This window comes from Camelina sativa, chromosome 2, assembly GCF_030686135.1.
Source record: "Camelina sativa cultivar CO46 ecotype springtype chromosome 2, ASM3068613v1".
Lineage (NCBI taxonomy): Eukaryota > Viridiplantae > Streptophyta > Magnoliopsida > Brassicales > Brassicaceae > Camelina > Camelina sativa.
Genome location: NC_141881.1, coordinates 21434482 through 21456667, shown reverse-complemented (window position 1 = coordinate 21456667; position 22186 = coordinate 21434482). Strand labels below are relative to the sequence as shown.

General features: G+C 34.7%; 1 protein-coding gene, 1 long non-coding RNA gene and 1 other non-coding gene across 4 annotated transcripts; 1 reads left to right on the top strand and 2 right to left on the bottom strand.

The window, feature by feature from the left end:
* Window positions 1–1404: 1404 nt before the first annotated feature.
* Window positions 1405–5985, top strand: LOC104727510 (uncharacterized). 2 transcript variants are annotated; one of them, XR_758211.3, is made up of 3 exons: window positions 1405–1717; window positions 4227–4324; window positions 5371–5985. It is a non-coding gene; the product is annotated as an uncharacterized LOC104727510 (long non-coding RNA). The 2 variants fall into 2 exon arrangements; XR_015581532.1 differs by lacking the exon at window positions 4227–4324.
* A 2666-nt stretch (window positions 5986–8651) lies between these two features.
* LOC147948995 (uncharacterized) lies at window positions 8652–10350 on the bottom strand. The gene is made up of 6 exons (XM_087477628.1): window positions 10246–10350; window positions 10045–10079; window positions 9627–9929; window positions 9363–9515; window positions 9105–9253; window positions 8652–8969 (listed from the first exon to the last, which is right to left on the bottom strand). Exons 1-6 carry the CDS (start codon window positions 10264–10266, stop codon window positions 8965–8967), a joined length of 666 nt encoding a protein of 221 aa, XP_087333754.1. The 5' UTR covers window positions 10267–10350; the 3' UTR covers window positions 8652–8964.
* A 3754-nt stretch (window positions 10351–14104) lies between these two features.
* Window positions 14105–14176, bottom strand: LOC147948994 (small nucleolar RNA snoR60). The gene has a single exon (XR_015586392.1). It is a non-coding gene; the product is annotated as a small nucleolar RNA snoR60 (small nucleolar RNA).
* Between the last annotated feature and the right edge of the window lie 8010 nt (window positions 14177–22186).

Genomic DNA, 22186 nt, shown 5'->3' with positions numbered 1-22186 from the left:
AGAACTTAGGCCCCCCTCTCTCTAGCGCCAATTGTAGAAACTGAGGTTTCTCACAATGAATTTGTTTAGAAGGGAAACAAATTCAATAACAATCTCTTGGAGGATTTAGATCAAAGTAAGCAAGAAAAGAAGAAATGAAATCTCTTGAGGAACAAGATAGGTTTTGCTCAAGAACAAAGAAGAATTTAGGGTTTTGTATTAATGATTCGATGATCTTACAATGAGAGGATTGCCCTCTATTTATAGGTATTCAAAGATCTACTCAATATACTCAAATATATCGAATATATTGAATATATTGACTTTCCTAACTACAGGCGAATTAATAAGGAAAGTCTTTCCTTTCTCACTAGGTCAGCCGCAGGGCGAGCTGAAGTGCCGATTCGTCACCTCATCCATGGGCTTCTTAACGTTATTGGGCTTTCAGGGATGAAATCCAATCCTAGGTCGAATTCCCGGTTTAGATAGCTGGTTCTTTAACGGGTCGTGATCGATATGTCGGGGATGCTAATTCCCGTACCAACAAGTAGCTTTTTTACCGTGTAAATTCCTTGTCAAAGTAAGCTTGATTGACCCTCACCCAACATTAAATACTGTACGTATATGCTACGAGGACAAAACTGGAAACCAAAACCAAAACCGAAATAGGAGTTGGTCAAAACTACCAAACGAAATAACTCGATCCGCAGCAAAAATTCAAAAATCAAATGGTTTAACAGAATCCGAATTATATATATAATCATGAACCATTTGACTGGAATTTATTAAAGATGAATAATTTTGTTAGATATACATATAAGAAAAATTAAATATACTAATAAATCTATAATATTAATTAGTTATGTTTATTTTCTTATAAGCTTTTGTCCAAAACAGATGGTACCAAAACAAAATTCAGTCCCTAATAAAGCTATTTTCGGAAATTTGAGATAATCCAAAATCAGAATAACTTGAATCCAAGCAAACTGAATAACGAATGTCAACCCTAAGCCGAAAGTTTCAAGGAAGGTCTGAAGGTCATGAATATTTTTTTGACTTTTGCTATTTGGTATTCGATTGTTGTTTTTATCAGTTTGTAAATAAATAAAAAAATAAAGGAGAAAAACAAGTGGCAAGTTGATAAAACAAACTTATAAAATTGGGGTTATGTTTTTATTTTCCAATAAATAGTTAAAAGTCTAAAAGTCAGATTTCTTAACCTTTAATTATAGGGAAACTACTAATGCAAAATCTTGAATAGGTAATAAATTATATGAAATCTTGAATGGGTAATAAATTATATGAAATCTTGAATGGGTAATAAATTATATGAAATCTTGACTGGGTAACAAATCTTTTTTTTTTTGGAAAGTCAAAATCCAAAAAACAACTTAAAATCTACGAACAATCTAAGGTCTTATTAACACACTTGAATTTCTTATTTCACAGATTTGACATTTGATCCTCGGAAATGACTTCGCCGTCTTCTACTTCCATGCCACCGTTGATGAAAGGCGGAGAGCCGAAACCAGGCGGATCTTCTGACGGATTTGACGTCTTCGATTCCGCAACATCTCAGCGTGACTGAGATACTAGACAACGCTCAGAAGGTGTGCAGACCGTGGCGACATGTCTCTAAAGACCCATCGATGTGGCATAAGATCTACATCACCTCAAACCAAAGGTGATCGATCTTGTGGCCATGTCAGATCACTATTGGGCACAAGATCGCCGACAGGTACTCTTTTAATTCTATCCTTAACAGTCGCAAGCAAATCTAGTACTATCGTTGGTTTAAGTGATAAGATATGTGTGTCGGGTGAGATTGTTAGATTATATGTTTTCAACTTGTTACCAGTGTTCTAAATTGCTTTAGCGCTAGTCGTGTATATATTTTAAGAATATTTAAAGAAAAATTAAATCCTAAGCCAAAACATAACGTACTTGTTTAATTCCTAAGTAAAAACATTTAAATCCTAAGTCAAAAATTCAAAATGATGATAGAAGAAAAGTTTTTAAAAGAAAAGCCATATAAAAAATGATAATAATGAAAAAAATAAAATCTGAATTTTTTTAAATCCAAAACCAAAACATAACGTACTTGTTTAATTCCTTGTAAGTACAAAAAATCAAACTCGGTCAACATGATTTGAATTTAAAGGAATTCTAGACTTGTATATGAAATGCATCTTACAAAGTCAAGTAATCTGAGAAACAATTAGACTTGTAATTAATGTGCTCTGAAATTAACATTCGAGGGATTTGCTCAAGCAGTTGTGAAACTTCCACTGCTTAAAGACCTGAGGTTTCAGAAATTTAATTATTAGGAGAGTCTCTAAAACTTGCATGCATGTCTTGTTCAAATCTGAATACATTGATGCTAAACCGCACGCACTCTCCCGTTAATTATAATAATAATGATGACGCAACAGTCAGTTTTGCAGTCTTGGAAATTCATATTCAAATATGTGAATGAGGGCATAAAAATGGATTTAAACTACATAACTCCTATTGGGAAGAAGTTATAGACGCACACACACTGAGATTGCAGTCTTCATTGAAGCCTATTAGAGTTACAATAATGCGCAGTTTGGAGATTTCAATTTTACAGTCCCAAAGAATATGGAAGACATTATCCCTAGTGATATACTTGTCGGAACCCCCAAACCATCCAAATAAATCTTTTGTCTTTAAGCTTCTAATATTGTTCTCGGAGTAATCATGAATTTCTATGTTCTAGCTGGTTTAATCTTTTGAAGGGGGCTAGATTGGAATTATGATTTGAGAATGTTTTTTTATACCCATTGGTTTGACTTTGATTGGATTGTGAACATAATGAAAAGAGAAGAAAAATGTCATTCTTCATTATATAATAACAAACTCAATCATAGTCAAAGAGATGGGTCTAAAAAGCATTCTAAAGTCATAAATCCAAGCTAGTCCCATTCAAAAGACTGAACCAGCTAGTACTTAGACATCCCTGATCACACAGAGAACAACTTCAACATTGTAAGAAGCTTACATACTCAGAAGTTTTCTTTGGATGGGTTAGGGGTCCTGACAAAGATACCACTAAGACAGTGTCTTCCATCACCTTTGGGACTGTGAAACTGAAATCTCCGAGCGGTGCATTATTGTAATCCCCATTGGCATCAATGAAGGCTACAATTTTACTGCACGTCTTGACGTTCTTCCATGTAGGAGTTATGTAGTACGCATCCATTTTTATGACCTCATTCACATATTTGAATTTGAGTTTCCAAGACAATAAACTAATAACTAGATAGTTATCCGTGCTGTACATCACGGGGAAGCGTAAATGTTACTGTAATTTGTTAGTTATAAAATTATAATAGAAGTTTTATTTGAGTTACTATATACATTTTATAATATTTTACATGTAATTTACTTAGTTTCATACTCTTATTTCAACTCGTCTTCGGTATATGATACAATGTTCAAATCCGTGAATCATATAAATTTGGTCAATTCCAGAAAATAAAACAAAATCCGTATTGAAACGCGGTCGTGTTTAGAAATCTCGATTTAACTTTTTGATTTTTTAGTTATATATACTATGATGAATAAAATATAATATTTGTAATTTCTTAAATTTTAATAAAATGTCACTGCGTTGAATTGCAGTGCAAAAAAATGTTTAATAAATTAGATCTAATATTTTATATTTTAAAACATAAGCAATGTTGTATCTTAGTTTTAAAATATACCATTATTAAAAGATTTAGGGATGCATATATTTAATCTTAGTTTTATAAATAAAATTAAGTTTTATAATTATTCTAAATAGTTTGTTATAGTTTCTTAAAGTTTTTGAAACAATAAATAGAATCTGTTAAATAATTTCAAAAATATTATTTTATTATTTTATAAACCAATATAAACTTTTCTTTGGTTACTTATTAAATTAATTAAAATACAACAATTTTTTTTGTAATATGTCACATGATAGTAGGATTAAACTTTTAACAACATTGTTTAAATAAGCATATAGAGATATTCCTTTGGTGAACTATCTGCGTACCATTCTTCCATGTAAAGTTTATTTTGCACTTTACTCTACATTCTTGAGATTGACCTGGTGTTGAACCCCCTAACCCGAGAAGACTTTGTTAACAGTTACTCATCAACGATACATATTCCAAGTGGTGATGTTCATTACATAATCTTAAAGCATCTGTATATATCACCGCATGTAAGCATATAAACTAGTTTCAATATTTATGTAGACTTTCATACGCGGGGAGAGCAGAGAGTGAGCTTTGCGTGACCGCTTGAGAATGCAAAGCCAGACTATAAAAACACTTTGCCGTGTTTACATATTGAGGTTCCATTTTTTTGTTTTATCTTCTAGTTGATTAATATATTAAATTAAACAAGCAACTCCATGTAGTTGTGAACAAAATGAAAAGAAAATAAAATAAAATGTCATCCTTCATTATATAACACAACTCAATCAGAGGCAAAGCAATGGGTTTAAAAAACATTCTAAAGTCATATGTCCAACTCCAACCTAACCTCCTTTAAAAGACTAAAGCAGTTATAATCTTGAGATCCACTAGAAGTCTAGAACAACTTCGAGAACAACTTTTGTCTCATAATTTTTCCTTGGATGGCTTGGGGGTCCTGACATGTATACCACTAGGGACAATGCCTTCCATCACCTTTAAGACTGTAAAATTTAAATCTCCAAACGGTGCATTATTATAATCATGATTGCTCATAAAGGCTGCACGTCTTGAACTTCTTCCTAATAGGAGTTATGTAGTACACATCCATTTTTAAGTAGGGGATTGGATCAGTGTAAAGAATGTAATGATGACAATTGACAAGTTGTATTGACATAATATGTGTCTATGGTCTTTTACCTTGGAGTAGCGTTAGACCATCTCCATTGATCATACGCCAATGGATGTCAAACTAATAAAAACCAAAAAATAATAAAAAGTTGAGGAGAGAGAGACACACGAAAGAAATTAGCAAAATTGAAAACGAAAGTTTGAAAAGAGACTATTTTTAGATGCAATGCAAAGGTACTAAAAGGGACACATAGCTTGCAACCTAATCAAATTCTTTAACAAGCCAACAGCTAGCAGAAAAAACATATACACAAAAGCCTAATTAGTGCTTGAACAATTTGTGGAGATATCCATCAAATATGAGATAAAGCTGGTAATGATTGTTAGATGAGCAGCAACCACCAAGTACCATAAGAAAGACTGAAACTGCAATATTTGCTTGTGGCTCAGAGCCTAATATCTAAAATCATCTAATTTAGCGACCAGCATATCAACCTTTTAAATCATCTAACGCGATCACAAGTATAATTTCTAAACTTTACTTTGTGGTTTTTGTCATTTTTCGATATTATAGGTGTCTGTGATGAATGCATAGGGTTCTTAATGCATAGGGTTCGACTCCACAGCTACTCATTGCTTCGTTACCCCAAAGTGTGCTGAGAGGGGCAACATTCATAGAGATCCCATAGAGCAGTTCAGGAGCGTTAAGATTGCTGGAGGCGGGATGATCCAGGTCCATGGACGTGCGAGAGTAGGGATATTCAGGTGGCTGGGGAGTCAATGCCGGCAAACCTGGTTATTAGTCCAGTGAAGTTGTATGATGTGATTTTGGGCATGGATTGGTTACACCTGTATGGAGTACATTTGGATTGTCATCAGGGTAGAGTTGTATTTGAGAGGCCTGGAGTGAGGAGTTGGTTTTATGAGAGAGTGAGGCCAACCTTGGGGAGTCTGGTTATATCAGCTGTGCAGGCAGAGAAGATGAACAGGAAGGGTCGGGAGGTGTATTTGGCTACGATATTGATGACGGAGTCTGTAGGACAGGTTGCTGTGGGTGAAATCTCTATGGTTCGGGAATTTGAAAATGTTTTTCAGTTGTTGCAGGAGTTACCACCATCTTGATTTGATCCTTTTACGATTGAGTTGTAACCAGAAACTATGCCATTGTCCAAAGTACCCTTCCTCACCATTGACTAGTAACCCATAACACCAACTTTGGCTGCACGACGAACAAATATAATTTTCTAGTACTGTAGATTTTAAAAATCCTTGCAGAACAAATATAATTTTCTAGTAGATTTTAAAAATCCTTGCAGAATAAATATACATCAAAACAAAAATTACATCGACGTTTCACTATAGAAAAAGATTGTAAAATATAAACAAATAAATAAATTTTATCTCTCATTTGTTTTCCAATACACAACTTTTTTATATTCCTTATATATTATTAGAGAAGCACACTTTTGAAAAAGCTATTGTGTCACCGCCAGAGAGATCTGTGTACCTTTTAGAAAAATATTCTTAAATTTTCTACTTAATTACATTGACATGCCATTATATATATTTTTAAAATTAATTGAATAATAATTAGATATATCATCATTGTTCACACAAATATAAAAATCACATATTAAAACTAGTTAAATAATTACATACTATTTTAAGGCAAAATTTCACTAAAATTTACTTACAAATATATATACAAGTCAAAGTTATGTTGATTTCTTAAAATCAATATAAGTTAAACATTCGAAAAAGGCTATAAAAACATATCAATTAATATAAAGTTAATAAAAATAAAGAATATATAACTTATTAAACATATAACTTATTAACGTAATCATATAAAAATGAAATGTTATTTTTTATGTTAGTATTATTACCATAATAATTTTAATAACAAGCTTTTAATAGTTATTATAATTGATTATAAAAAAAAAGTATATTACCCTTAAATTATCTCCAACTCATTAACAGAAACTTAATTCCCAATAAATATCAATTTATATATAGATGAATAAATATAAAAATGACAACAAATTAGGGATATCATGATGTATGATTATTTATATATATATATATATATATATATATATATATATCTAAGTATGTAAACTAATTAATCTCAATATTTAGTGTGATTATTCATTAAAATTGAAAATATTAATAACCGAATAGGAATATATGTTCTAATCACGCAATTTAAATATATTATGATTTTTTACACGAAAAATGCAGCTTTGAATAAATAAATAAAAAACTTTATTACATATTATATTTAACACAAATATATATTAGTTTTATGATAATAATTTTACGTATAATAATTTTCTTTAAATCGATTTATCCCGCACTATGTGTGGGTTGTTACCTAGTCATGTATTATTTGCATAGTTAAATCGAGTAGCTTATTTAATAATCTTAATGTAGTTATAGATTTCATTTTTATTTATGTCAGCTCATAATGATTATATAACTATTGCTTTTTCATAGGCATCATTTAGGAAAATAAAATTAAATACGACGGTAACTTATTAGACTACTTACAATGGTGTATTTTTAAGCTGTTGAATAAAAAATTCAACAGTTGAAGCAATGCAATGGGGTGTTGTAAAAAAGAAAAGAGATGAGGTGGAGACAACACAGTTGAAAACATTTAACTCCGTTGAAACCCAAAAGTAGTGGGTTGGCTCGCCATGTGGCACATTGTGAATGGTTTACTTTTTTAATTATAAAATAATATTTAGAAGAAACATGTTTTGTTTCTATTGGATGGTTAGATTTCAAATACTCTCTCCGTTTCAAAATATAGGATGTTTTAGGGAAAACACGCATATTAAGAAATAGTTACTTTTAAAAAGTTTAACCAATCATAAACAAGTCTGCATAATATAAAATATAAATTTAATCTAAAAGTTGCATAGAAAGTTGGAAACATGCTATATTATAAAACAAAAATATTTCTCTAAACATCCTATATTATGAACCGGAGGGAGTATTTTTTACCCAACCCAATTATTTGAGATCAATTATCTTATAGAATACCAAAATTTATTTTATTATTTTTATACCAAAATTTATCATTTTTCATTCTCTATAAATAAAGATTTGTTTCATTTAATTTGGACACAAAAAAAAAACTCATAACTTTCTATTATATTTTTGCTATCAGTCTTCATAAACTCTTGTTTATTGTTTATCCGTTTTTTTAATGGATCCTAATCATTTATATATTTTCAAAAATAAAACAAAATCTCAATTTATTTTATAAATTTATTTAATTTTTACTTATTTTAATTTATTTGATATTAACTATGATTAATAATATGTGTTCACCAAAAATAAACATAAATAAGGTTAAAAATATGAAATAAAATTAGTGGGGTAAGGTGTTGTAATTTTGTTAAACAAAACCATTGTAGAAGATAAAAATAATGTAGGTGTTGAATTATGATGTGGAAGAGAGAAAAGGTGATGTGGAGTGTTAAAAAAGAAAAAGTGGGTGTTGTAATTTTAGAACCATTGTACATAATCTTAAGGTATGTGTGACATTCTAGAAAGAGTGAATAGAAAAAGGATGATGACATTATGTATGAACCAGTCACGTAGACATCACGAGTCATTTTAGTTACAACGAGCAAAAGCTTTGCCATTGTCTCCTCGCCTATGGGTTTTCTTATACCCCCCTCTCTCTCTCTCTCTCATTCCCCATACGCCTATTCATCGTAAAATTCATACAACAATCCAATTATATCTACTGAATGTACACCGACTCTAAATTATTACAATATATATATATATATATATATATATCTTGTAGTGCTTAAAAAAGAAAATCTAAAGTACAAGTGGTAACACAACGATCGATAACCATTAGTAGAAACCAATAAAGAACAACTTTTAAAATCAGATACATGTACAAATATATTTCAGTGAAACATGTAAAGTATTGCTCGATTTATAATTTCATGAAGCCATACATGAAAACAAGAAAGAAAAAGAAAAAAACACGAAAGGTTTTGTATCACACAAACTAAAAAAACCAAAGAGCTTTTGTCTTGTCCTAATTAAGGAGAGAGCTTTCTACTCCGCAGTATTCTTCCTTTTCTTCCCCTTCTCCATCTTCTCCATCTTAGCCTTCTCCATCTTCTTAGCCTTCTCCATCTTAGCCTTCTCAAATATCATAAACAACGAAATTAATGAGAGAGGTTATAATTATGCAAGAGTCGCTGGAAAAAAAATTATAAAAAAAAAAAAGAAAAAAAAAAAAAAGAAAACCAAGAACAAAGAGCAAAATTTACGTACATGGATGTTCACAGCCGGTACGCTGTCTTTTACGGAGAATTGGCGGGTCAAGACGACGAACTACTATATTCCATCCATGTGCGGTACGTCCACTTAGTTCCAGCGCCTTCTCTACACATCCTTCTCCCATAATAGAAATCTCAGCAAGTCTGGAAAATTCGATTCTTTAGTTATAATTTAATAACTTGAGACAGGGAGGGAGAGGGAGAGCTGGGAAAAATATTCACCAATTTGGGGAAGTAAGAAGGGAAAAACAACCTAGTGGGAACAAAGATTCCGTCGACCAAATCAACTGTGGGAATAACACTAATATCGGTGACCTCTCCACATGAAGAGAAATGTTCATACAACCCGATCATGTAATCAATATTACGCACCGAAGAAGGTAAACCATCTACCTTAACCATCAGCCTAATTAACAAGGAGAGAAGATTATAAATAGCACGCATGATCACAAGAACAGATACTAAAAGCATTGCAGGAGATTAAAATAAATAATAATAATAATATTAATCAACTTACTTGCTTAATTCTCGATCCAAGGGGTAGTTGCTTAACTCCGCAGGTTCTTCCGGCTGGGGTACAGGCTTAACGACTGCAGTCCATCCTCCCAGGTCACGTCCACTAAGTTTCAATGCCTTGTCTCTCGCACCTTCTCCCCAAAAATAAATGAAGGCAGGACTCCTGAGGATACCCTTTCTGTCTCTGGGAATAAAGAAACGCGCGATCTTTCCGCATTTAGCGAAATGCTTTGTCAACGCGAGACTGAGAGCAAACTGATGATGAATCCTAGTTTCATATCCCTCTACGGAAATCGAGCTAATGCTACAATAGAATTTGTTTGCAGGAGATAATATTATTATTAGCTAACATGACAAACATCTCATGGTTCCCAAAAAAAACAAAACAAAAATAATAAAATCAAATGAATGAAATTTACCGTTTTTCACTGTTCAATTTCAGCGATTCCTGACCCTAATGTACACCCAAAAAAAAAAAATCTAATCAGACATTCTCTCCACTACCTCAAATATGAAGACCTAAATCATCTAAGAGAGAGAGAGAGAGAGAGAGAGAGAGAGAGAGAATCAGAGGAGCGTAAGCAAATAGGGAGATCCATAAAGAGAAGAAGATTACTTACTTTGATGGCGGATTCGTCCATGGTTGATTTCACAAGAACGACTGCTAACAAGGATTTTTGTAGATCTAGGGCTTTAGGATTGATGAACAAGGTACGATTCGTGTTTTTTTCTTACGGTACGATTCATATTTATCTTTTAACCTTATTATTTTCGGACATAACCGTCTCTTGTTTTTGGGCTTTCAATTTAGTTCAGGCCTGTAACGAAGCCCATAAAACAAAATCACATTCCTTGATTCTACAAGTTTAAAAAATCTAACCGGTTTTCAAGAAAAATTCAATAGCAAATATGAATCATATATATAATAGCAGAGTTTTCTCTCATTAGAGAGTTCCACCTCAGCATAATTTTTTATAAATTTTGTGGACTTTGTCTCTAATTTGAAATTATGTGGGTTTTATCCAGTTTTATAAGCCTACTCTTTTTTATTTAATTTTCCATAACATAAGTATTTTGATGACAAAATATTAAAAACGTAGAAATATCACTATCAAGACATTTTTAATCGACATGATTCTAAGATAAACCATCAGCCCAAAACATCAAAACCAGTAAAAAAATTTCGAAATATACAGGAAAAGAAAATAAAATGGTATTTCTATGTATATTTTAGATTCATAGAAAACAAAATTAAAACAAAATGGAGGTTGGACCAACACAGTTTAATCTTTTAGATTCATAGAAATCAACTTAATAACTAGATAAACCAAACAAAAAGAAACGAAACTCTTCACAACAACACATAGAATAATACACTATCAACGAGCATCAAAATAAAAATAACAACAATCTAATCTACTAAACAACCTACTTAGCTTCCACCAGCAAGCGAAACCAAAATAGACTCAATGAACAGTCTTCCCATGACTTACCAGAAGCATCACCAATCAAACAATCAACCACTCTCCTAAATTGAAAGAAAAATGCATATGTGGATGATGAACAATTGAATTCAAAGGAAAAGGACAAAAATAGTCACGAAGAATGACTGGATGAAGAAGATAATTAAGTACGGACACTCTCATTTCAGAACAAAGCTACCAGAAAATTAACACAAAATACGGTAAAATCCTATAATAAAACAAGAACTGCCCAACAAGGTAATAAATGATCTTTGGATAATCGCCAAGTAAAAATGGCCCATTTTGGCCACATATATATTGAGGCCTTAATAATACAATATAGATATATATGAAAGAGAATAACAGCTTACACCATACACAAACACATAGGAAAGGAAAAATAAATAAAATGTGTATAAAAATAAAAGAGAAAAATGACATTAAAAACATGAAGTTATATAGTAAAAACGTTTTTAAAAAGGCTCAACTTTGCTTATGGTGAATTAAATTGTCAATTTTTATTATTTTTTCAGTTAAATCACAAATGTTTATTGACTTTACCAAATTAGACACATAGTTAAGTCAATTAACAGATGAATTTTACAATGTAAGTCAACGTTGATAACTTCTGTTAAACAGTGAAACAACGTCGTTTGTAAGTTAAAAATAAAATAACAGAGCCGCTGCGTATATTGACAATTTTACATAACAAAAAATATATATATTGTCGAAGAATTTGAACCTTAGCTTTTCCTCAAATTCAGATTTAAGCCGCCAATGGATTCCGTGGGAATCGTCATCTAAACTCCACTGCCATCCCTGGGAATGTCTCAGCGAGGAGATGGTGATCTCCGCCACGAAATCTAGAAAGTGAGATAGAATTAAAATTTGATAAATCGTAATGGAGAAATAGAAAAAAAAATCATATTGGAATTGGTTAATGGAAACGCTTAAATGAGGAAGAAAGAAAATTTTACTGATAAGTACGCGGTTCTATCGATCGTGAGAAGGAGAAAGTCCAAATAAGAAATTACCAAAAAATATATAAATATGTGTTTGGTTAAGTATTGATTAACTCATCTAACAGGTGGCAGGTTCAAATCACCATATCATGTTTTTTCTTTTAATATTACAAATCGACGTCATTTTACTGTTTAACGGATTTTACCGACGTTGACTTAATACTATAAAATATATCCGTCAGTTGACTTAACTATGTGTTTTATTTGGCAAAATTAACAAAAGTTTGCGATTTAACGTTAAAAAATAATAAAAATTGACAATTTAATTAATATTTTTGCTAACTTCATGCTTTTATTGATATTTTCTCAAAAATAAAATAGAATGGTCAATAAAATAACAAAGAACCCTGCGCAACGCGCGGGTTTCATCTCTAGTTACAACAAAGGTTATGGATGCTTTCAGTAAAATATACGTTTGGCTGAAAAGTATCTAAGTCGGATACTAAAAGTTTTGTTATTGTGTGCAAAAATAATGGGTGCGAGCAACAACAAAAGATGAAACAACATAGTATTTTTGGATTATAATTTTTTCATTAGGATCAATTATGCAAAAAATTATAAGCCAACTCATATTGGATCTTTTTGGTGGTATCAGCCATGGACTGAAACCAAGGGACTTGGAGAAACCATTACTTAAAAATTATGGTTTAACGCTAACTTATCTCACCAACTTTGGGATGCTTTAGAGCAATCTCGTGAGTTATTAAGAGGTTCTCATAAAAGTGATTATGAGCAACTCCCCAAGTATATCTACAAGATAAAGAAAGCAAATCCTGGTACAATTGCTGACCTAGAGCTTGTAGGTAACCAAAGGTTTAAGTACCTGTTTTTTTTTGCCTTAGGTCAATGTTTAAGAGTATTTGAATTTATAAGAAATGTAATAGCAGTGGATGTGACGTTTTTGAAAGAAAAGTTTGACATAATTGAACCCGTAGAGAAGTTTCCTTTGAACGTATTTTGATATTTCATTTGGTTTTTATGCTATACTTTATAATATCAATGTCGTTTCTTTGCATTATGAGCGAGTAGTTTTACTTGTTTGGTTTTATGGGTTGATTTAAGAGGAATTCATGGTTCGCTTCAATTAGGTTGTTAGATCTTATTTTCGGTTCTATATTAGAGTTCTTTTGGGACATCTTTATTTTAATGCATGTGCTTAGATTGATCACCAAGTGCTGATATAGAGAATGGGAGCTCGGTGAATGTATCGAACTTGTTTTACTAGCTGGTTGACATGCGTCGTTGTCTGCGTAAGTTGAGTAACAGAGTATGAAGACTTTAGATTTTCATTATATGATAATAGCTTGTTAGTTCATTAGTGTAAGATTTTCATTCTATGATAATAGTGTTCAATAGCGAACACAAATTGAAGAACTATGGCTAAGACTAAATAAAAGACTGGGGACTTAAAAACTATGGATCGATCCCAATCTTTTATTTAGTCTTACCCATAGTTCTTTCTCTTATAATTCAATTTGTGTTAGCTATTACTCTCTCTGGGATCGATTCTTAAATACTTCAACCGATTAACTGTACACTTGCAGTAGTCGTGTGGTCTTTTAAGGTAAAAGATTTTGAAGCAAAAAATCACACTCATCACAAGCTTTTAGGCGCCGTTGCCGGGAAGTAACTAGCTGCCCATTGAATTTGATAAGAACTTTCGTCTAAGATACTTTGAATTTTTCTTTTGAATTTTTCAAATTTAGTTTTAATTTTCTTGTTTTTCGATAACCTCTATTTTCTTTTAGTTTATGTTTTTGGATTTTGTAGTGCATGACTAGGAGTCAACCTTCCGGAACTGTATCTCCAATTCAAGACATTGATAATATGAAAACTCCTAGAATTTGTATAGTGTAAAACTGAAGATCTTCCTTTTAAGGAAAATTAAGAAAACGAGTGAAAAGGACTTTGGGACTTAAAAACAAATTTGCAAGTTCGGAGCAGCCAACTTGGTGGCTGAAAACAAACAAAATAAGGTAAAAAAGATTCAAAGTAGCATCAGAACTTGGAGTTTGCAACATTCATAATGTTCTGAAGGGGAATCCAGGTAAAATCATCATCTGCCGATTTCATGTATTGATTGGTTTTAAAAACAAAAAGATGCAATGCAGTATAAAGTAAACTTATAAAGATAAACTTCGAATGAAATAAAGAACCAAACCTGATCTGATTGAGCAACATAAGAGAATATGACATCAACCATGCCAAGAGAGTCAATATGTTTATGTGTATAGATGTGACTTACGATCCAAATGTTATCAACACCACCAAGAATTGCAGCAGCTATAACTTAGATCTAAATACTAGAAAAATGTCATTCTTCATTATATAATAACAACTCAATCAGAGTGAAAACGATGGGTTTAAAAAGCATTCTAAAAGTCAGAAGTCCAAGCTAACCCCATTCAAAAGACTGAACCAGCTAGTACTTAGACATCCCTGATCACACTGAGAACAACTTCAACATCATAAGAAGCTTACATACTCAGAAGCTTTCCTTGGATGGGTTACGGGTACTGAAAATATACCACTAGATACAGTGTCTTCCATCACCTTTGGGACTGTGAGACTGAAATCTCCAAGTGGTGCATTATTATAATCCTGATTGGCATCAATGAAGGCTGCAATCTTAGTGCGTGTCTTGACCTTCTTACATGTAGGAGTTATGTAGTACGCATCCATTTTTATGCCCTCATTCACATATTTGAATTTGAGTTTCCAAGACTTGGGAAATAAACTCATAATACTCCTTTGGTGAACTATGTGCATACCATTCTTGAAGACTTTGTTAGCATTTACTCATCAACGATACATATTTCAAGTGTTGATGTTCATTACATAATCCTAAAGCATCTGTATATATCAGCGCATGTAAGCATATAAACTAGTTTCAATATTTATGTTGACTTTCATACGCGGGGAGAGCAGAGAGTGAGCTTTGCTTGACCGCTTGAGAATGCAAAGCCAGACTATAGAAACACTTTGTCGAGTTTACGTACTGAGGTTCCATTTTTTGTTTTTATCTTCTAGTTGTTTAATATATAAAATTAAACAAGCGACTCATGTAGTTGTAAACAAAATGAAATGAAAAGAAAAGACAACTCAATCAGAGTCAAAGCAATGGGTCTTTGAGCTCATCGTACGAGTACTAAAGAGACGATTTAGATGCAATGCAAAGGTACTGAAAGGGACACATAGCTTACAACCTAATTAGTGCCTTTAACAAGCCAACAACTAGAAAAAAAAAATCATATACACAAAGGCCTAACTAGTGCTTATACAATTTGTAGAGATATCCATCAAATAAGAGATAAAGCTGGTAATGACTGTTACATGAGTAGCAACCACCAAGTAACATAAGAAAGACTAAAAAAGCAATATTTGCTTGTGGCTCAGACCCTAATATCTAAAATCAACTAATTTAAAGACCAAATGATCAACCTTTTAAACGAATGAACTATATATCTTTAGGAATCACAGAGCAATGGATTTGACAAACACTAGAGCATCTTGGCATTGTAAGGAGTTCTTGAAGGAAGGCACACTTAGCCTTTTCGGTATAGTAAATATCGAGCCTTAACTTCTCCAAGATTTTTGAATTCTTCAAGAAGTATCTTACTAGCTCTGTTTCTCCTTCATACCCTGAGATCGAACGTTTCCATTCCACAAAGTTGAGCGATGATACCAAACACTGGGGAACTGTTGAAAACATCACCTTTGGTTCTTTCTCCTTCTTACCACGCATGGATTGGTCCTTAACCAATTCCTGCAAAAACAGAAGAAAACAAGTTGACTAGAGAAGAAATATAGACAAAAGATTTTCACAAACAATATGGCATAAATCAGAGGGTTACAATTATTCATTACCATTACTAAAGATTCTAGTTTTGGGCAGCTCTCAAGAAAGAGTGGCAATAATTCAATATCAGATTTAGTAAATTGAACATTCAGACGGGATAGGTGACGGAACTGAAGCAGTATTGGTTCTGATTTCGAGTATTGAAAGATTTCCTGGTAACAGAAGTAAACAAGTAAAAAGGAATGTTATGGTGAGAAACTTTCGTGGAAGAATATTCATATATAGAGAGGCTCAAAAGTTGAGAACGGAAAATACAGAAACTGGGCGGAGCTTCCACCGGAGTTAATGTCTTCGATTCTGCTCCGTCTTAGTGTTGAAGAGATACTTGGCATAGCTCGTAAAGTGTGTAGATCGTGACGAAGAGTCTCTAGAGATGATAGACAGGTTTTCACCAAAGTATCAATTCCCTATGCAGTTGTAGTACAAAGGGTTATCAATCCAAATGGTTGTTTATTGCTAGCAGGAAGGATATGATCAGTACAATACAAGTCAAGCCAAGCAGATAGGGTTTTGGTTCTAACAGTCCTAAAATAAACAAAAGAAAAGAATATAAACAAAGAAACCACATGACCTAAGCACTCGATGCAAGCAATCGAGTACATGATCGAGTGGGGTGATCGAGTATGCAAGTGAGATATGAACAGCTCGATGTATTACTCGATACTGGTTATCGTGTACCTGATTGGGTAGATAGTCGAGTAAGTGAAGAAAATGCAAACAATTAAAATACGAAAGTTCCTAAGGATGGGGGTAATCGAATCCTAAGTGTTCTAGACCAGTACAAATTCCTTACATGCCTCAAGCAATTATTTCCTAGACAATGAACCTCTAAAACCTTGTCACCACACTCTCGCACTAGCAACAATCAACCTTGAACACATTACCACACTGTCGCACTAGCAATATGAACAAGCAGGCATTAAGGTCGATCCATTATTGTCAGTAGACTCGAACTCATCTAATTTCTTACTCAGAGTCAAGTAAACCTCTAGCATTGGCTAAATCAAGCATTTTATCTACTCCTTTCAGCCTGTAGCATTGGTAAACGCCCTAGATCTAATCTCAACCTCTCGGTCTGTTGACAGCATTAAGAACACCAACCTAGAAGGAAATCTATCAATCATTTACAATCAACTAAGGCATCCTAACCGATCAAGAATACAAAATCATATATCCCATCCCTAGAAACTTTACTACACTACTCGGACATAGAAACGAATAACAAAGCAACAGAAATGAATGAAAATGACATTGTATTAAAAGATAGAGTAGAGTAGAATGAGTACAAGATGTAGGTCAGTCTTGTCCCAATCTGAGAACGTTGAAGGCATACGACAATAGTTACGTAAATAGTGGTGATGACGTTGCTCTAGCGATCGCTAAAACAATACCCGTTCTTTGCCACCTCCAGCTTTTTGGGAACGGATTATCCAAAACCGGCATAAAAGCCATATTTGACAATTTTCCGAACTTGTTACATCTTGAGTTATGTGGTGGACACCTTTACTTCAATGTTAAACTTGTTAAGAATTTAGAGAAGCGGTATTCCGAGAAGATCAAAGTTGTGAGATACTTATATCAGGGGTGAGTACGTACGTCGTCTACAACGTACGCACGACTCGTCTTGTGACTAGATAAGGATAAGCGGATTAGGCCATTGCAAAAAATGCAATGATGACAAGTGTCTAGACTTGAAATTAATGAACTCGTTCGTTCCTGCCCTCTTTTCAGTACGTAGTTTCGATAGACATGTGTTGTTTCTTTGGTCTTTTAAACCGTAGAAAACATGAACCATTTGACTAAGCTTGATTGACCCAATGTTAAATACAAATTGGAAATCAAAACTACCAAACGAAATAACTCCGCATCGAAAATTCAAAAAAAAATCAAATGGTTTAAGAGAATCCGAATTATATATATAAACATGAACCATTTGACTGAAATTTATTAAACATCAATAGTTTTGTTAGATATACCATATACATATAAGAAAATTTAAATATACTAATAAATCTATATATAATATTAATTAGTTATGTTTATTTTCTTATAGCTTTTGTCCAAAAAACAGATTGTAACAAAACAAAATTCAGTCCCTAATAAAGCTATTTTCGGAAATCTGAAATAATCCAATATCAGAATAACTTGAATCCAAGAAAACTGAATAAACGAATGTCAACCCTAAGCCGAAAGTTTCAAGGAAGGTCATGAATACTTTTTGAATTTTGCTATTTGGTATTCGATTGTTGTTTTGAATGGTATATAATATATGTGTTAGTTTTTGTCAGTTTGTAAACAAAAATAAAGGAGAAAAACAAGTGGCAAGTTGATAAAACAAACTTATAAAATTGGGGTTATGTTTTTTTCTTTCCAATAAATAGTAAAAAAAAAAGTTAGATTTCTTAACCTTTATAGGGAAACTACTAATGCAAAATCTTGAATAGGTAATAAATTATATGAAATCTTGAATGGGTAATAAAATTATATGAAATCTTGAATGGGTAATAAATTATATGAAATCTTGAATGGGTAATAAATCTTTTTTTTTTTTTGAAAAGTCAGAATCCAAAAAAACAACTTAAAATCTACGAACAATCTAAGGTCTTATTAACACACTTGAATTTCTTATTTCACAAATCTACGAACAATCTAAGGTCGTACCCGGTCAGCGTTCTGCCCCCTGGTTTGATTTGTTCTGGCGTGACGCCCATTTTCTCCAGTGTTTGCGAGAACAGGACGTTAACCATGCTACCGGTGTCCACTAAGACGCGTTCTACGTCAAATTCGCCCATTCTGACTTCCACCACTAGGGGGTCGTTATGAGGGTGGTGGATCCCCTTGGCGTCCTCCGCGGTGAACGCGATGGGGTTCGTGCTTAGCGCTTCTTCTTCGGAAATCGCTTGGACGTTAAAGACCTGACGCGCTCGCTTTTTCAGGGCTCGTACAGAGTCCGGGCATTCATCGGTCTGGCCGATGATCATAGATATACGACCCCGAGGTGCTGCTTGATCGCTCTGCTGTCCTTTTTGACGTTTGGACGGTGTCTGGGGGACTTCCACTGTCCCTGGCAACGGCGCCTGCTGCTCGGTGGGGGGTGGCTGTTGCGGAGTATCTGGTGCGTTATTGGATTGGTTGGTACCCTTCTGACCTCGGCCGGGGTTGGATCGTCCGAACCTTCCTCCTCGACCTCTGCCACCGCGGCCGCCGCGAGAAGCTTTTGGTTGATAGACGGCTTTGATTTCACCGGACAGGTACTTCTCATATAAATAATTGGACAGGTGCTTGCACTCGGCTGTTGAATGGCCGCCGAACATATGAAAATCGCAGTACAGCTCCTCTTGTGCATCGGAAGAAGCGGTGTTCTATCCTTCGTCCTCGGATATCGCGTTGACTACTCCGCGCTTGGGGTCCCTCTGGTCGTGATGCTTCCGAGGTTCCTGATAGGTTTCCCGACTTTTTTCTTTGGCCAGGGCCGGGCAAGGAGGAGGGAGCTTGTTAGCTCGCTTCTCCTCATCTTCCTCCACGTAAGCGACGCGAGATCCTCGGTGAAGGGCTTCGTCCAGGTCAGTGGCTTCCCTGATATTGAGATCTACGTGCAGTCGGGATCCGGGAATGAGTCCTTTCTTGAAAGCAGCGATTGCGACGTCCTCAGCGACCGTTATGGTGGCGTATTTTTCCTTGAATAGGGTGAGGTACTTTCGCAGGGGTTCGTCGGGCTCTTGGACTATTTCCCATAGTTCGGCGCTGGAAGCGTTGCGTTCTATGAACACCCGATAATTTCGCAGGAAGGCTGTTGACAGTTGTTCGAAACAGTCGATAGTGCCCGGAGGGATATGGGAAAACCATATTAGAGCGTTCTCGATCAAACTGTCGACGAACAGTTGGCACTGGCCGGCGTCCTTCTGCTCCTCGGTGAACCTAGCTTTTGCGATAGTAGCCATGAACGAGGTCAAGTGCTGCACTGGATCCTTCGTTCCATCGTAAGTTGGAACCCTTATCTTTACGTTCGGAACATATGTTCCCAAGATGCGCTGGGTGAATGGAGATCGCTGCGTGGCCTCGAACATTCTGTCGATCTCAGGTGCCGAGCTTACAGCTCGGTGGAGGAGGGACCCCATAGCTTTGATCCTGAGGTTCATTTCCTCCAGCTCGGGGCAGGAAGGTGTGGCCGGATCTCTCTGAGAGGATTGCCCCAGCTGAGGCTGCGTCCCTGATGCTAGTACGGATGGTACGTGCTGGTTCGGGAATCGGAAAGTCGAAGACGGCGGGTCGCTGAACAGGCGGCGGTTTAGAGGATCGTTCCTCCGAACCTCCTGTGATGTTGCCTCGTTCTGTTGACGTGGCGGGGGTGCGTTGTGTCCCATCGCGTCCAGCCGTTGATTTGTTGCGGAGATAGCCTGGAAGAGGTCCCTGGATATCGTTCCGAACACGTGACGGAGGTCGTCCATCGTGACGAACTGGGATGGTTGGGCGACTTGCGCAGGCGATCTCAGTCCATCGACAGTTCCATTGACTGGTGGCACCTCGTCGGCCTCCTGATCCCCCTGGCGGGGTATCTCAACTTCCTCCACCCCGTCGGCAAGTGCTGCGGACTCATCTGCTGGGTTGGCCGAAGTTCGGCGAATACCCGTCCGCGCGTAGACGCGCGTGGTGGGTGTGGCGACAGGTGGATCCGCGGCGACGTCCTGAGATTTGGTCTCTCGGTTGGTTGGATCGTCTTGTCATGGGGCAGTTGCGTTGGCACCGTTGTTGAGGATTGAAGACATGGTGTTGGCTCTTGCTTTTGATGAGATCTAGAAGATAAGTGTTTTGTAGAACTTAGGCCCCCCTCTCTCTAGCGCCAATTGTAGAAACTGAGGTTTCTCACAATGAATTTGTTTAGAAGGGAAACAAATTCAATAACAATCTCTTGGAGGATTTAGATCAAAGTAAGCAAGAAAAGAAGAAATGAAATCTCTTGAGGAACAAGATAGGTTTTGCTCAAGAACAAAGAAGAATTTAGGGTTTTGTATTAATGATTCGATGATCTTACAATGAGAGGATTGCCCTCTATTTATAGGTATTCAAAGATCTACTCAATATACTCAAATATATCGAATATATTGAATATATTGACTTTCCTAACTACAGGCGAATTAATAAGGAAAGTCTTTCCTTTCTCACTAGGTCAGCCGCAGGGCGAGCTGAAGTGCCGATTCGTCACCTCATCCATGGGCTTCTTAACGTTATTGGGCTTTCAGGGATGAAATCCAATCCTAGGTCGAATTCCCGGTTTAGATAGCTGGTTCTTTAACGGGTCGTGATCGATATGTCGGGGATGCTAATTCCCGTACCAACAAGTAGCTTTTTTACCGTGTAAATTCCTTGTCAAAGTAAGCTTGATTGACCCTCACCCAACATTAAATACTGTACGTATATGCTACGAGGACAAAACTGGAAACCAAAACCAAAACCGAAATAGGAGTTGGTCAAAACTACCAAACGAAATAACTCGATCCGCAGCAAAAATTCAAAAATCAAATGGTTTAACAGAATCCGAATTATATATATAATCATGAACCATTTGACTGGAATTTATTAAAGATGAATAATTTTGTTAGATATACATATAAGAAAAATTAAATATACTAATAAATCTATAATATTAATTAGTTATGTTTATTTTCTTATAAGCTTTTGTCCAAAACAGATGGTACCAAAACAAAATTCAGTCCCTAATAAAGCTATTTTCGGAAATTTGAGATAATCCAAAATCAGAATAACTTGAATCCAAGCAAACTGAATAACGAATGTCAACCCTAAGCCGAAAGTTTCAAGGAAGGTCTGAAGGTCATGAATATTTTTTTGACTTTTGCTATTTGGTATTCGATTGTTGTTTTTATCAGTTTGTAAATAAATAAAAAAATAAAGGAGAAAAACAAGTGGCAAGTTGATAAAACAAACTTATAAAATTGGGGTTATGTTTTTATTTTCCAATAAATAGTTAAAAGTCTAAAAGTCAGATTTCTTAACCTTTAATTATAGGGAAACTACTAATGCAAAATCTTGAATAGGTAATAAATTATATGAAATCTTGAATGGGTAATAAATTATATGAAATCTTGAATGGGTAATAAATTATATGAAATCTTGACTGGGTAACAAATCTTTTTTTTTTTGGAAAGTCAAAATCCAAAAAACAACTTAAAATCTACGAACAATCTAAGGTCTTATTAAC